At 55.2% G+C, this 15761-nt stretch overlaps 1 protein-coding gene and 2 pseudogenes across 1 annotated transcript; 2 read left to right on the forward strand and 1 right to left on the reverse strand.

Moving 5' to 3' along the window:
- Positions 1-15761, forward strand: part of LOC128820667 (uncharacterized) — a 2212279-nt pseudogene that overhangs the window by 1525710 nt on the left and 670808 nt on the right.
- LOC128820669 (uncharacterized) overlaps positions 1-15761 on the reverse strand; it is a 1091286-nt pseudogene that overhangs the window by 525310 nt on the left and 550215 nt on the right.
- On the forward strand, positions 1817-2948 carry LOC128820720 (olfactory receptor 14J1-like). Its single transcript, XM_054001540.1, has one exon. It carries the CDS (start codon positions 1994-1996, stop codon positions 2924-2926), a length of 933 nt encoding a protein of 310 aa, XP_053857515.1. The 5' UTR covers positions 1817-1993; the 3' UTR covers positions 2927-2948.

Raw genomic sequence — 15761 nt, forward strand, 5'->3', positions numbered from 1 at the left:
CTCACTGGGACCCATTAAAAGTCCAAGAAACTTTGGAGTTGGATTCTGACTTGGAGCTCTGGAGAGGTTTCTGCAGCTGCCTCTCAGGGCCTGATGTTCAGGGCCTGAGCACAAAGCCCCAGAGGCTCATTCAAGTCCTTGTGCTGTGTCTGTGCTGCTGAGCTGGGCCGGGCTCCTGGCACAGAGGGTGATGCTGGTAACCAAGCAGAGCTTCAAAAGCACATTTCTCTGGATGAGCAGCTCTTCTCCCAGCCCAGCAGGGCTGGGGCACTGCCTGCAGCCAGCGCGGGCACAGCCCAGAGGCACAGAGAGCTTCAATCAGTCAGGGCTGGGAAGGTGCTGAGAAGTGCCTGAGGCAGAATCACTGCCAGCCCTTGGCACAGGAACCTCTGGCTGCAGGACAATGCAGCTGCAGCTCCTGCAGTGATCTCCTCAAGCTGGAACATCCCAATGCCCACAGACCCTGTGAGTACAACTCTGAGTATTTCTGGTGCAGGGCAGGTGAAATGCTCATGAAGCTCTGACATGCTGAGGGGTTCTGATCAGTCATAGAATATTCCCAAGACAAGGGTTTTGATAAAAATGAGGAAATTCCCAAAGACTTTGTATTCAGTTTCCCACTATTGGAGAATGGCAGTGATGGAGAGATGAATCTTAAAGGATGATCATGAATTATTAATTATGCATTTTGTCAAGTGCTTGAGATATGAGAACTGTTACTTTTAGTGATCAGTAGGTTCAGAGGAGATCACTAATGTGCGTTCAGCCACTCTGCCCATGGACAGCAGCAGCATCACCTTTGCTGGAGCCATCAGGCTCAGTCTGAGCTCTCCTTTCTCCAAGCTGCAAACAGAACCTGCCCCCAGCCAGTGTCCTGCAAACAGGCAGGGTTCTGTCAGGCCAAGGAGAGGGCACAGAGATTTGGGGTCTGTGAGTGCTGGCACAGAGAGATCAGGCACAGGGAAACACCTGCAGGAGGAAAATCTCCAGGAAGCAGAGAGAAGATCAGGGAAGGAGAGAAAACAAAACCCAGAAATGCTGTGGCAGGGAGAGTTTAGAGATGTGCAGAGGATCCCCTCCAGTGCAGCCCCTCCCTCTGCACAAGCCCCCTCCCTCCTGTGCCCCCAGCCAAGCCTCTGCCCTCAGGGCCGGGGCTCCAAGGCGTGCAGCCCCTCCTGTGCAGGCAGAGCTGCAGCAGAGCCGTGGGGCAGCTCTGCAGCCCCGGGCCCAGTTCCCTCTGCAGAGCACAGGGCTGGGAGCAGCTGCCCGGCACTGGGGGCTCTGGCAGGGGGCACAGCTGGCTCAGGGTGACACAGCTGTCCCCAGGGCCCGGCTCTGGGCAATGCTGGCACTGCAGCCAGGGAAGGAGCTGCACCTCCCTTCATCCAATGCCATCAGAAGGACACTTGGAAGTCTCGCTGAGATTTCAGTCCAAGCTGGGAGCTCCAATCCAGGATGCAAACCTGTCCTAGCGCATCTCTGAGTCATCAGATTGATGGGGAAAGGCAGAGGTGTTGTGACACTGAAAATGCTGCTGGGTTGGTGAAATGAGCAACGTGAGTCCTTGGCTACAAATGTGGAGCTGGGCTGTTGTGGATCCATCTGTTCTCAACAGTACCTGGGGTTTTTTTAGGGAAAAGTGGGAAGCTGATCATCCTCCTGCAGAGAAAGGTTAAAGCCCGAAGAAACCCTGAACAAGTCGGAATGACATACCATCTCCCCTCACTCTCCACTCATCACTTTGCCTCACAGAATTTGCTCTGTTCTCCCTGGAGGCAGCAGAAATGTTGAGGATTTCTGATACCCAAGAACAACAGGACAGATAAAGGGGAGATTATGAAGAAAAACACAGAACTCAGGAACACAAAAGTCTGTCTGTGTGTGTTACAAAGGAGGGTGTATGGGAAATGGCTTTGATTTTGGTTACAGCTATCTCCTCTAACTCTTCACTGTCCTTTCTCCATGAACAGGTGCCCATGTGCAGCCACAGCAAATGTCCAACAGCAGCTCCATCAGCCACTTCCTCCTGCTGGCACTGGCAGAGACGCGGCAGCTGCAGCTCCTGCACTTCTGCCTCTTGCTGGGCATCTCCCTGGCTGCCCTCCTGGGCAACGGCCTCATCATCAGCGCCGTAGCCTGCGGCCACCACCTGCACACGCCCATGTTCTTCTTCCTGCTCAACCTGGCCCTCAGCCACCTGGGCTCCATCTGCACCACTGTCCCCAAAGCCATGCACAATTCCCTCTGGGACACCAGCACCATCTCCTACACAGCATGTGCTGCACAGCTCTTTTTTTTTGTCTTTTTCATCTCAGCAGAATATTTCCTCCTGACCATCATGTGCTACGACCGCTACGTGTCCATCTGCAAACCCCTGCACTACGGGACCCTCCTGGGCAGCAGAGCTTGTGCCCACATGGCAGCAGCTGCCTGGGCCAGTGCCTTTCTCTATTCACTGCTGCACACGGCCAATACATTTTCCCTGCCCCTGTGCCATGGCAATGCCCTGGGCCAGTTCTTCTGTGATATCCCACAGATCCTCAAGCTCTCCTGCTCCAAATCCTATCTCAGAGAACTTGGGCTCATTGCTGTTAGTGCCTGTTTAGGACTCGGATGTTTTGTGTTCATTGTTTTCTCCTATGTGCAGATCTTCAGGGCTGTGCTGAGGATCCCCTCTGAGCAGGGCCGGCACAAAGCCTTTTCCACCTGCCTCCCACACCTGGTTGTGGTCTCTCTGTTTGCCAGCACTGCAGTGTTTGCTCACCTGAAGCCCCCCTCCATCTCCTCCTCATCCCTGGATCTGGCCCTGTCAGTTCTGTACTCGGTGGTGCCTCCAGCCCTGAACCCCCTCATCTACAGCCTGAGGAACCAGGAGCTCAAGGCTGCAGTGTGGAGACTGATGACTGGATGCTTTCAGAAACATTAAACTGCTGACCAATTTCTGCCAATCATTTGCAATAAAAGTTATCTTTGATACTTGTTGCTTTGGTTGTGGGCATTTTTTCCTTTGTTTTGATTTTTCTCATCTTCTCCCCAAGGAAATGTCATTGTTTGTGCCATTTCTCATTTTGTTTCTCTTCAGCTTTCCAGTGGCCACAGACTGTGTCCATGAGGGGCTGCGCTCTCGGTGGCTTTCAAGGAAACTCAAGGATCTCCCAGCAGAGTTTTCTGCAGAGATGCCCTTTTGTTGCCTTCTCTGGAGCTGCAGCAGCAATGTCTGTGTGCAGAGCTGGGGGCAGATCAGTGCTGGCACAGCAGCTGTGCCCAGCAGCAGCAGCAGCACTTGGTGTTGCCAGTGCTGCTCCCGTGGCCCTGCCCCGCTGCCCTGGTGGCCCTGGTGTTGCTGCAGGGCCTGAGTGCTCTCGGGGCCGGGCACAGTCCTGGGGGTGGCAGTGCCGGGGCTGCAGCAGGGACAGGCCATGGGCACTGCTGGGGCAGCGCTGACGCCTCAGGCCAGGGCCTGGGGGCTCCAGGCTCCTTGCCCAGGCTCTCTCAAGAACACGGCCAGGCCAATGCTCAGCACAGAAAACCCCCGTCAGCAGCCCCAGGCTGGCCGTGGGCAGGCTGGGGGCAAACAGCACGGCTGGTGCTCTGCCAGGGCCCTGGGGGAGACGGGAAGGAGCAGCAGAGCAGGGGCTGATCCATCCCCAGTGCGCTGCACAGCCCAGGGCAGCGTCCCAGAGCGTCCTCATGGAGCTGCCAACAACATCCCCCCTCTGCAGCCCTGGCCTCTCCCCCAGCTCACACAGGTGCCACATCCTTGCAGGCACAGACACGGCAGCGCTGGCTCAGGAGCCCCTGTTTGCATTGCACACAGCAGGCAGGAGCACCCCCGTGCTGGTGCTGTGGGGACAGGAACCTGAGGCAGCACAAATGCCATCAGCCCCTGGGGCCAGGAAGGGCTGGGGGACGCCAGGGAAACCACTCAGCTTTGTCCTGGCCTCTGCACTCAGCCAGAAAGTTTGTTCCCATCAGCTGGGACTTTCCTGTCCCACTGCAGACGCTGTTGCTCTGAGCCAGGGCTGCCTGGCAGCCACCCCAAACTGCCCTGAGCATTTCCTTTGCTCCACCTTTGCTTTCTTTACTCTTCCTACTACAAATTTCTTCCTCTTGCCCAGCCCTGTTCCCACCTCTGCACACAGCCCATCCCTGTTTGCCCTTTCCTCTCTGGCCCCACTCCCCATTGCAGTTCCTGACTTGGCACCATGGGAACGTCCCTTGGGGAGCAGGATCATCCCACAAGTGCTGCAGGAATTGTCTGCAGGCTCCTGCAGTGCCTCGTGCTGCTCCCTTGCCAGAGGCAGCCCAGGCCAGGGGGGCACATCTGGGCTGCTGTGTCTGCCTGTGGGGCTCCCTGTTCTGGGCAAGGAGGAGGAGCTGCAGAGGCTCTGCAGGACTGACAGGATGGGCTTTGGGGCTGTGAGGAGAAGCTGAGGGACCTGGGCTGCTGCAGCTTCTGAAGAGGAGGCCCAGGGCTCCTCCTGCAACTGCTCCAAGGGTGGTTTCAGAGAATCACAGAACCAGCCAGGCTACAAAAGACCTTGGAGATCATCAAGTCCAACCTGTGCCCTGACAGTGCCTTGCCTCCCCTGAGCCTCCTCTTCTCCAGGATCAACAACCCCAGCTCCCTCAGCCGCTCCTCACAGGACTTGTGCTCCAGAGCCCTCACCAGCCTTGTTGCCCTTCTCTGGACACGCTCCAGCCCCTCCAGGCCCTTCCTAAATTTGGGGAAGAATCGATGCCCTGCTACTGCTGGCCACACCATTCCTGATCCATAGGAGTGCCAGGGCTTCGATGAGGGAAATGGTGGGGAAAAAGTGTTATTGATTGTCAGCCATGAAGGGTCTTGATTTTCATATTTCTTCAGACTGCATTAGAAGGTGCTGGGGGTCAATATCAATTGGACATTGTTGATATCAAGCTATAAACAGGAAAGGAAACAGGACAAAGCAGTCCTCTCTACAGAGTTTTAATTATAGTATATTCACTTTGAATATACTTCTGAAATCTGTCTAATTAACCACAGAAGAATTGAAAACTTAAATTATTCCCAGAGCCTGTTCTTCATCGGGCGATTTGAACAACTGTTTATGAGATTTTTTCACTAAATTCCTGAACTGAAGAGCTCAAGAAAGAGGAGGCCTCTGGAGTAGGAAAATTCATCAGCAACCTCCAAGGGGCTGAGGATCCATTCCCATCAGAGCAGCAATGAGCAGAAATGGGCAGAGCTTTGTGGCTGCCTCAGCTCTGGGATGGGCCCTGGGCCTGGAGCAGGAGCAGCTCTGGAGGGCCCCAAGGCCGGGGCTCTTGTGCTGGCCTGGGCAGATGGGATGGCAGCAGGGGCTGCAGAGCTCTCAGCAGCTGAGGCCGAGGGGAGCAGGGCAGCCAGGGAGCCTCCTTGTGCCTTGGGCAAGCCCCTTCCCCCATGGCTGGGGCTGAGTCCTGGCTGAGCTGCAGCTGCTGCTGTGCCCTTGGCAGGGGCTGAGGCCGTGGGGCCAGTGGCCAGAGCAGCCTGGCCTGAGCAGAGCTGTGGGGCCAGAGCCGGCTGGGCTGTGCTGGGGAGAGGCCCTTGGTGCTGCACAGAGCTCAGGGCAGCTGGCAGAGCTTGCAGGGAGCTGGGCTGGGCTCCGAGAGCCTGGCCCAGAAACCATCAGTGTCCATCTCAGCCTGGCTGAGCGTGCAGGGGCAGGACTCAGCCCAGGCCTTGTGGGGCAGGGCCAGCGCCTGTGCAAGGCATTGAAAACAGGCAAGTGCCCGAGAGAGGAGGCTGCTCTGTGCCCTTGGGGGCATGGACACAGCAGGGAGGGGGCCCAGGACATTTGTCAGCGCCAGCCTCTGTCCCCAGCCCTTGGCAGCCCTGGCTGCTGAGCCCAGCTTTGGCCTGGGCTGAGTTTGGCTGTGGCCCAGCTCCATCCTCCTGCAGGGCTCAGGGCCTGTTCCCGGCCATGGCCAGCCCTGGCCGGCCTCTCTGCTGGCCCAGAGGCCGGCAGAGCCCGGGGCAGGGCTGTCTGTGCAGCCCCACAGGTGCCACGGGCTGGGCAGGAGCTGGCAGAGGCTGCCCAGCAGGGAGGCCATGGGGCACAGAGCCCCAAGGCTGCCGTGGGCACCACGGCACAGGGGCCGTTCCCAGCCGCAATGCTCCTGTCCTGGGCTGGGCCTGCACAGGGGCTGTGGCACCATGGCTGGGCCAGCACAGGGCCACCAAGGGGCCACGCAGCCGCTGCCGGGGCTGGCAGCAAGGCCGGGCACAGACAAGGAATTGCTGAGCGTGGCCTGCGCTGGCCAGGGCTGACTGTGCCAAAGGCAGAGCTCAGCTGCCCTTGGGGGCTGCAGGAACACTCAGGAGCCCAAAGAGCCTCCATGGCTGTGCTGGAGACCAAGGCTGGAGCAGGGAAATGCAGGGCTGCTGCGCCATGGCGAGGGCATGGAATTCCAGCACACACCTCAGCTCTCTGATGATCCCGGCACCGTGCTGGGCCCTGTTTCAGCCTGGAGCAGAGCAGATGTTGATGGCACAGGAGCCCTGCGGGGCTGGCAGGGACCTGCAGCTTGCAAGGTGCTCTGCTCTCCCTCAGCTCCTCTCTGAGAGATCCAATCCCAGCTGGGCACCTCAGGGCACAAGTGGCACTGCCTGGTCATGGGCACACAGCTGATGTCTGCCTGGAAACGGGCACAGGTTTAATATCTCTTATTTTAATAGTATACAGGCACATTTTTATTACCTGGGTCACTTGAGTACTTTAAAGAAATGGCAAAGTTTTCTCTCTAGGGACAGGAATTTCCTGGAAGTGTACTGATGGCAGGAGAAGAAAGACTGCTCTTCCCATCTACTTGTGTCATTAGTATCTTGTTTATTGTTTCCTCTCCCTCTTCTTTCAGGTGTTTTCAGCTCTCCTTTTTAAATGGCTGTGTCTAAGGACATCTCTTCATTTAGACCAGGTGGATCTATATATTTCCCGTTGCACCTAGACTTCCTCCTCCAGATTCTTTCTGGTCATTCAAGTGTCCCTCAATGGACTGGTTTCATGCTTTGAAAGTCAGGGAGTGGCCCAATCTTTCTGAAGTTCAAATAAATATGAATTATATTTTATTCTGTTTATATCTATCACAGAATTACCTTTTCTTATGTCTCTGTCTAAAACTGTTCCTGTATGGGAATCCCTTGGGGTTGGGGGACATGTCAGATGCTGCTGGGACATCACAGAGAGCTCAGGGAAGAGCTGGGATGGTTATTAAACTGTTCAAATGTTCAACTTGTGTTTGTTGGCAAGGAACCTTTCTGTGCCTCTGAGTGTCACCAGGCCCTGAGCCCAAAGGACACAAAGCTGATGAGTTGTGGTTCCCACTGCAGGGGCACTTGGACCTTGGCTCTGCACAGGAGAGCTCTTCATCCACTTTCCCTCTTTTCCTCCCTCTGGCCATGGAGGGAGCTCCTGACTTCAGCCTGTGACTCGTGTGTGCAAAGAGCAAATCTGGGCAGAATCGGGGCAGGGAGGCTTTGGGGGCACCTTGGGATCTGTGCTGGGCACAGAAGGTGTTTTCCATTGCTCTGAGACTGTCTGCTGTGCAAAGTGGATTTAATAGCCAGCAGAGGAATGACTTTTGCATTGGATGGAGCTGTGCCTTCCCTTGGCTTGGTTGGCTGACAAGAAATGAACATCCCTCTGTGTCTCAGGCAGCTCCTTCTCCAGGGAAAGCAGGTGGGAGTTGGAGCCAAGGAGCTGAAAGCTGCAGGTGCAGCCTGGGCTGGAGGGAGCTCAGATTTGCACAAGGCTGCTCTGAGTGCCAGGACTTGGATGGGGGAAATGCTGGGGTGGGGGTAGGGACAGAGTCTGATTGATTGTCAGCCATGAAGGGTCTTGATTTTCATATCTATTCCAACTGCATGAGGAGGTTCTTGGATTTAAGTCAATCGGAGATTGCACATATCAATGTATTAGGAGTAAAAATATTAAACAGGACCTCATTTTTTTTTTCTCACTATCTTTGAAAAAAAAAAAACATTTACTTTGAATACACTTCTGAAATCTGTCTAATTAACCACAAAATATTTGAAAACTTAAATTACATTATTCCCAGAGTCTTGGCTTGTTAAGGTGTTCTGAATGTTAATGAGCCCTGGGGCACTGGATTGCTGAACTGAAGAGCTGAAGGCTGAAGAAGCCTCTGGAGCAGTAAAATTCAGCAGCAGCCTCCAAGGTGCTGAGGATGTCAGCAGCCCCCACTGAGGCCATCCCTGCCCAGAGACCGTGGGGGAATGGGCAGACAAGGAGAGCGTCCCTGGGGCTGGGGCAGCAGAACTCAGAGGCAGCAGCGGCTCCAGCTGGGAAATGGAGTGTGGGATGGGGCTGTGAAAGCCCTGCCTGGGCTGTGCCAGCAGGACACACAAGCCCTGACCCCCATCCACTAAAAAACTCACTCAAGGGAGACATTTATAAGAAATTACAATTGTTTGTGTACTCTGTGTTGGATGCACTGGAGAAATACCCACAAGGGATTCTCAGGAGCTCCAAACAAAAAAACAGCCTTTACTGGGAACTTTAGCAAATCAGAGGAACTTGGGCAAAAGGTTTAATAGGTCATTCAATCAACAAACAACATTTGTCAAAGCCTTAACTTGGCCCATTCACTTCACTAACTCTAAGCCTGTTCAGTTTTAAGTTAATCAACATTTGCAAGATGACAAAAATGGAAGAAGTAGACACAGAAAGAGAAAGACAAAAAATATATAGAGAAGCATACACACCTACCAGCTCCTGTTTTCCCGTGGTGTTCAGATGGAAATTCCAAGAGGAGGTAGAGTCAAGATGTGTGCTTGCCTTGTGCTCAGCCTTAAATACCCCTTGGCCTTCCTGGGCCCTTCCCGCAGGTGGGACTTGGGGTCATTTGGTCACTCAGGAGCTGGGCTGGGGCTCCAGAGGTGGCTGTGGAGCATTGCCTGTGCTGTGCCAGGGACTGGCAGCCACTGCTGGGCTGGGATAGAGGCTCTGGGGGGATTGGGGTTCCAGGGCAGGGCAGGGCTGGGGTTCCAGGGCAGGGCAAGGCTGGACCTGCCCCTTCCTCCCCCACACATGAAATGTTTCCAGCCAACAATCTCCTCCAGTCTGTCACAACAGGAAATGTTGGAGGTGAAATCCCAATTTTGACCATGGGCACCTGGCTAAGAGGGACAGTTCTTTTCCATAGGAATGAAAGCCCCAATTCTCGGTTCATTTCTGATTTGATTGCCTGGATTTTGTTTGGTTTTGTTGTTGCTTTGTTTCTTTGCTGTGCCTGAAGTGTCCACTCAGGAGCAGAGTGACTCTTGCCAAGGAACTTTGCCCTGCTGTCGCTTAATATTAAATCTGATTTTTGCTGCTCCCTTGCTGGGGATTTTTTCAGCGCTCTCAAGCCCTCGTTGGTAACAGGGTGAAGGAGCCCTGGCCCAGGCTCTGGCCCTGGGGGACACGGGGACGCTGCCGGGGGGTCCCTCTCCCCCTGTCCCACCCCCCAAGGCCCCATCCCCCGTCCCCGTGTCAGGCTCTGGGGTCGATCTCGTGGAACATCCTCTGGGGGAGGCTGCGGCGCCGGGGGCGGGGGGACCCGGGGGGACAGGGGACCCCGCTGTGCGCGAGCAGCGTTGGACTTCTCTGGGGGAACTGTGAGGGGGGGCTGGGGTGGAGTGGCCTCCCCAGTGACCTCACACAGCCCCTGTGATCTCACACAACCATATCTGTGATGTCACACCTCCCCTGTGATGTCACACAGCCTTGGCTCAGTGCTGGGCAGCCCCGGAGCCGTCCCAGCAGTGGCCTCTCCCTCCTGCCCCGTCCCTCAGCCGGTGCCGCCCTTGGGGCGCTGGGCCTTGGCTTCCTCTTCTCCCTGGGCATCCCCTGCCGCCCGCCCGCCCAGGGTGTCCCGGGGAGCTGCTGCCCCTGAGCCAGGGGCTCTGCTCTGCTGCCCTGGGCACCCCGGGGCTCCCGAAACACCCCACGGCCAGGCCGGGCCCAGAGTGTCACAATGTCCCCTTGGTTCCATCAGGCCCCGCAGGGTCACAGCGCTCCCTGCGCTCCCTGAGGCCCCACATCACCCAGCCCAGGCCATTGCTGGTTCCAGTCCCTCCCAGTATGATCCCAGTGACTCCCAGTCCCTCCCAGTATATCCCAGTTGTCACCAGCATGCTCCCAGTCTCTCCCACTTCCTCCCAGATGCTTCCAGCAGGACTCCAGTTGCCCACAGCTGCTCCGAGTCACCCTCACTGCAGTTCCAGTTGCTCCTAGTATATCCCAGTTGTCCCCAACATGGTCCAAACTGCCCTCAGCATGCTCCTGGTCACTCCCATTATGATCTCAGTCCCCCTCAGTGTCATCCCAGTTCCACCCAGTACGATCCCAGTTGCACCCAGTCACCCTTAGTGCAGTCCCAGTCACTGCCAGTATGACCTCAGTGCCCCCCAGTATAGACACAGTCACTCCCAGTTGCCCCCAGTTGCCCCCAACATGGTCCCAGCTGTTCCCAGCGTTGTCCTGTGCAGTATGGTGCCAGACACTCCCAGTATATCCCAGTTTCCCCAGCATGCTCATTCCCAGTCACCTCAGTTGCCCCAGTATGGTTCCAGTTGCCCTCAGGATGATCTCATTCATTCCCAGTACATCCCAGTTGCCCCCAGCACGCACCCGTCATTCCCAGTCATTCCCAGTTGCTCCCAGTAGCCCTCAGTGTGCTCCCAGTCGCTCCCAGTATTTCCATGTCCGTGCTCCAAGTGCTGCTCCCAGCCCTGATCCGTGGGGATGGGAATGTCCCGCTCCCTTGCCGGGGCAGGGTCACACCTGAGCCAGGTGTGCAGGGCAGGACCTTGCCCTGACCCCCAGCACTGTCCCAGCTGCAGGATCTGCTTCCCACCGGCCTCTTCCTCCTGCGGCCCCGAGCCCAGCTTGGTGCTGAACAAAGGGGCTGGGCCGGGGTCATCCCCCGGCGGGGGCTGCGCACCCCCTCTGCCCCCTCCCCAAATTCCCTCTGGGGGAGCAGGAGCTGGGGCTGGAGCCCTGTGGGTAGGGACAAAGGGGTGACAATGGGATGGGGGGTGTCACACACGCTCTGGGGGGGACACACACGGCCCCGGGGACCCCCCGTCACCTTCTCCTGCAGCACCAGGAGGATGAACCCAGACATGGAGCCACTGACCCCTGGCAGCATCTTGGGGGGTGGGGTCTGGTGGCAGCTTTTGGGGTCTGGGGGAGTCACAACCACCCAAAAACACCCTTTCAGCCCCACAGCTACCCCTGGACTCCTCAAACCACCCCACAGCTCCCAGCCAGGACTCCCCCAACTACTCCCTGCAAGATAAATCACCCCAAGAACCACCAAAACCTCTTTCCATCTCCCCCAAGACCCACCCAAATTCTCTGCAAGCCACACAGCCCTGTCAGGGACCCAAACCTCCCTCACAGACCCTGCCAAGCCTCCTCCCAGTACCACAAATGCCCACGAGATTGACAGAAGCCTTTCCCAGTCCCCCCAGGAGCCCCTAAACCCCCTCCCACCCCCCATGGCACTGACCAGGAGAGGTTGGTGGACAGGAACATTTACAGCCAGGACCAGCTCGGGCACTTCAGCAGCGATTTGGGCACTTTGCAGGGGACACCCCAAATGGGCAGACCCAGGCCAAGGACTGGGACAGACAACCAGAATTCCTGGAGAACAGGTGGGCTCAGGGGGACACGTTCTGCCAGCACACCTATGAGATTGTGGACATGTCTCCTGGCTTTGATAGCTTCAGAACACCCAAATCCTACCAAATATTGCCTTGAACCAACCCCAAATTCACCCCCAAATCCCAGTAAATGGTGCAACTTTCAATCTCTTTGTTCAATTTCTTTATTTCACCCCAGTTTTGGTTGTTTAGACTGGGTGAAGAAGGGAATTATTTAGATGGAAAAGACCTCCAAGATCATGCAGCACAGTTTGATGTCACCCGAAGAAATAACTGGACAGAGCAGGGGAGATTTTTTGGGGTGTAAAGTCAACAAATCACTTCTTCCCAATGAATTTCCAGTTTAGATCAGAGTCCTGATGGACTCTGGAACCCCATTAGTCCTAGTACAGAGAACAGTCCTTGTACAGAGAACTCTCTGCTCACTTTGTTCATCTCTTGCAGACTCAGCTTTGGATTTTTTTCCTCTTTGTTTCAAAGTTCAAGGGGCCTCTCTTATTTCTTCAGCTTGGAAATTCACATTCTTTCATCTCAGCTGAGGCAGATTTTACAAGTGCAGCACAACTAGCAGGCTAAACAGCGTATTTTACCTATGCTAGCAAGCTACTAATGATTCAAAGCAGCACATTTCACCTAAATCCAAATGGATTTCTACCCTGTTGAATTTACCCTTAAAATACCCTGTTTTAACCCCCCAGCACTCCCTGGGATGAGAGAGACAGAGACTCCCAGGAGCACTCCCCTGGCACAGGGGGAGAGGTAGGGAAACCCCCGCAGGAATTCCCTGGAGTGAGAATGATGGAGACCCCCTGGGGAATGGCCTGGGGTGACAGGGACAGGGACAACCCATCCAAGCCCCTCCCAAGCATCCCCGAGGGCAAGAGGCACAGAGACCCCTCGAACATCCCCTGGGCACCAGAAAAAATAAACTCAGCAGAAATCAAACTTAACCCTACATAAAATGCCTTGAGGAATATTTGCTCTTTCCACAAGTCACTTGTGATGGAAACGTAAACAAATCCCAAACATGAAGAAACCAACAATAGATGCAATTCTGTGGCAATTCCAAGTTTCACTGGTTCCTGCACAGCTCCAGCTCAGCGGCTGGCAGGTTCTAATAAAAGAAAAGTGGAAATTCAGCCCAAGACAGATTATTAAAAGGAAAGGAAAGCTCTGTGTAGCTGCCACAAAGGAGACAGGGATGAAGAGAAAAATGATTCTCACATTTGGCAAAGCCCCCAAGCCTGTGAATAGGGGAGTTATTCAGGAATTTAGCTACTCGAGCTGGGCTTTTTGTAGGACTTTTAGCAGCCTGGTGTTCCTCACCTTGTGGTGAATGATCCTTGTCAGTTTCACTGGTGTCATTTGCTCCCTTTCCTCCAGGGATTTTAACAAACTTTTCAAGGAAGGAGAACAGAATATGTTCTTTACACTGGCCACCCACAACAGCCATTTTCCTCATATGTTCTCCCAAAAGTCCCTCAGAGGAAGCTGCATCCAAGTTTCCAAGAGTTCCTCCAGAACCTCCTCAGAGGAGGGAACCATGCTGTTGTCAAAGGCACTTGGGGTCAGACAACTGTGCCTAAACTCACAGCACCCAAAAAATGTTGTAATCTGGTTAATAAAATTGTTAGAGAGAAGCCTCTGCCCCAGTTAAGTTGCTAAGGAGACCAAATCCCAAGTGGATTTTATGGAACAGTAAATGTGATATAGAGAGAGAGATGGAAAGAAAGAGAAAAAGGGGGGAGAGCAAGGGAGTGACAGGGACAGAGACCTCCCCTGGGGCAGGGCAAGGGTGACATTGTCCCCTGTGTGCGGGGCCTTCCCAGGGTGGGGGGTTTACACCTGAGCCAGTTTGGGTAAGGGGGGTGGTGTTCACCCCCCACCCCGAGCAGGGATTGCCTCACTGTTTCAGGGGACAATGTAAGATGTAACCAAAAGTGTGTTTTCAGTCACCATCTTCATCAACTGTGATAAACAGGTGGGGCAGTGTTCTTTATCTCTGCCATGACTCAGCCCTGATAACGCCCTCCAGGGGCCATCTTCTGTTCATGGGCCATTGAGTGTCACTGCAGGACTGATAAAATTACATCATCCCATTGTGGGATGCTCCGCCCAGGGGGAGGAACCAAGCATTCCTACCTGCATATAATCTCACCTTTGCAACACCAGGAGCACCTTGCCTACTGGATTCCCAGAGGACAAGAGCTCCATAAGCACCACTGGACCTTCAGAGGAAGACCAGACCCTTCTACAGGATCAACCCTTTGACAGAATCACGTTCATCACTCCAACAGGACTGCAGCCACCATTTCATCAGACTGCTACCACCACCCTGCCCAACGGGTGTCAGGTTATATCCTGACTCTGTCAGATTAAGGCAGTGTTTCTGGATCATTGCCTTGATCCTAATTTTCTCATTAAATTGTAATTCCGGCATAAATTCTCGCCCTGCTTTGCTCTAAACCAGTACAAAACTCAATGTGCGCACCATTTGTTTTCTTCCCAGAACAGAATTTCCCATCACCAGACCTTCTCCACATGGAGGAGGAGGCTGCGTGGACGAGGAAGGAGCCCTGGGACCCCCAGGCAGGTGAGGAGGAAGTCAGTGTCCCTTTCCCCCTCTCTCCTGCTCCATCTCCCAGCCCAGCACAGCCCCCGGCTGCAGGACAACCCCACTGCCAACGCCATCCTGCCGGGGATGCACTGGGGGGATCTCCTTCCCCTTCCCTCTGGCATGGAGGCAAATCCCATCCTTCTCTCGTCCTTCCTGCCCCAGAGGAGGAGATGAGGATGAAGATTAGGGAGGACAAATCCCCATGGCAGAACCTTGTGGAAGAGGCCGTTTTGAGCAGCTTCATGGTGCCAGAATCCAACTGGGATGAAAATCCCTGGGGATCCGACAGAAGGAGGGGCTCCAAGCCCAGCCCAGGGTGCTCTGAGGAGGAAAGACCCACCCTGGGCCAGGAAGGTGGACAGAGCTCCAGCCAGAGCTCAGAGCTGGTGGTCCATGAGCAGCTCCATGACGGGAAGAAGCCCCACAAGTGCTTGGAGTGTGGGAAGAGCTTCAGGCGGAGCAACACCCTGATCTGCCATCAGATGATCCACACTGGGGAATGGCCCTACGAGTGTGGGGAGTGTGGGAAGGGCTTCAGCTGCAGCTCTGCACTTGTCATCCACCAACGCATCCACACTGGGGAGAGACCCTACGAGTGTGGGGAATGTGGGAAGAGCTTCAGCCGAAGGTCCCACTTGATCAGCCACCAGATCATCCACACTGGGGAAAGGCCATACAAATGTGAGCAATGTGGGAAGGGCTTCAGCCAGAGGTCCAAACTGATCATCCACCAAATGGTCCACACTGGGGAGAGGCCCTACGAGTGTCCCCAGTGTCAGAAGAGCTTTCACACCAGCTCCCATCTCCTTGTACATCAGCAGATTCACGCAGAGGAGAGGCCCTTCCTCTGCCCTGACTGCGGGAAGGGCTTCAAGCACAACTCCACCCTTGTCAAGCACCAGCGCATCCACACCGGGGAGAGGCCCTACGAGTGTGGGGAATGTGGGATGAGCTTCAGCCGAAGCTCCAGCCTGATCTGCCACCAGAGGACCCACACTGGGGAGAGGCCCTATGAGTGTGCCCAGTGTCAGAAGAGGTTTCAGACCAGCTCCCATCTCCTCGTGCACCAGCGGATTCACACAGAGGAAAGGCCCTTCCACTGCCCTGACTGCGGGAAGGGCTTCAAGCGCAACTCCCACCTCATCAGGCACCGGCGCGTCCACACCGGGGAGAGGCCCTACGAGTGTCCCCAGTGTGGGAAGAGCTTCTCCAGCAGCTCTAACTTGATCAAACACCAACAGACCCACCGCTAAGGGAAGCTCTGCAAGTGCCCCGACTGCAGGAAGAGCTTTGTGCACTGCTCCAACTCCATCCCCCATGGGAGGACCCACGTTGGTCAGAGCCCCAGTGACCCACATTCCCTGTGCTACACAGAGGGAAGACACCTGGCTGGTTATCCTTTTGGTATGGCCCTAATATTCGTCTGATCTATCTTCATCCCTTAAAAACACC

The sequence above is a fragment of the Vidua macroura genome, chromosome 30 (assembly GCF_024509145.1).
Source record: "Vidua macroura isolate BioBank_ID:100142 chromosome 30, ASM2450914v1, whole genome shotgun sequence".
Lineage (NCBI taxonomy): Eukaryota > Metazoa > Chordata > Aves > Passeriformes > Viduidae > Vidua > Vidua macroura.

Bases quoted from the DNA above. Each gene is read 5' to 3' on its own strand.
- LOC128820720 (XM_054001540.1), top strand. From the start codon at position 1,994: ATGTCCAACAGCAGCTCCATCAGCCACTTCCTCCTGCTGGCACTGGCA.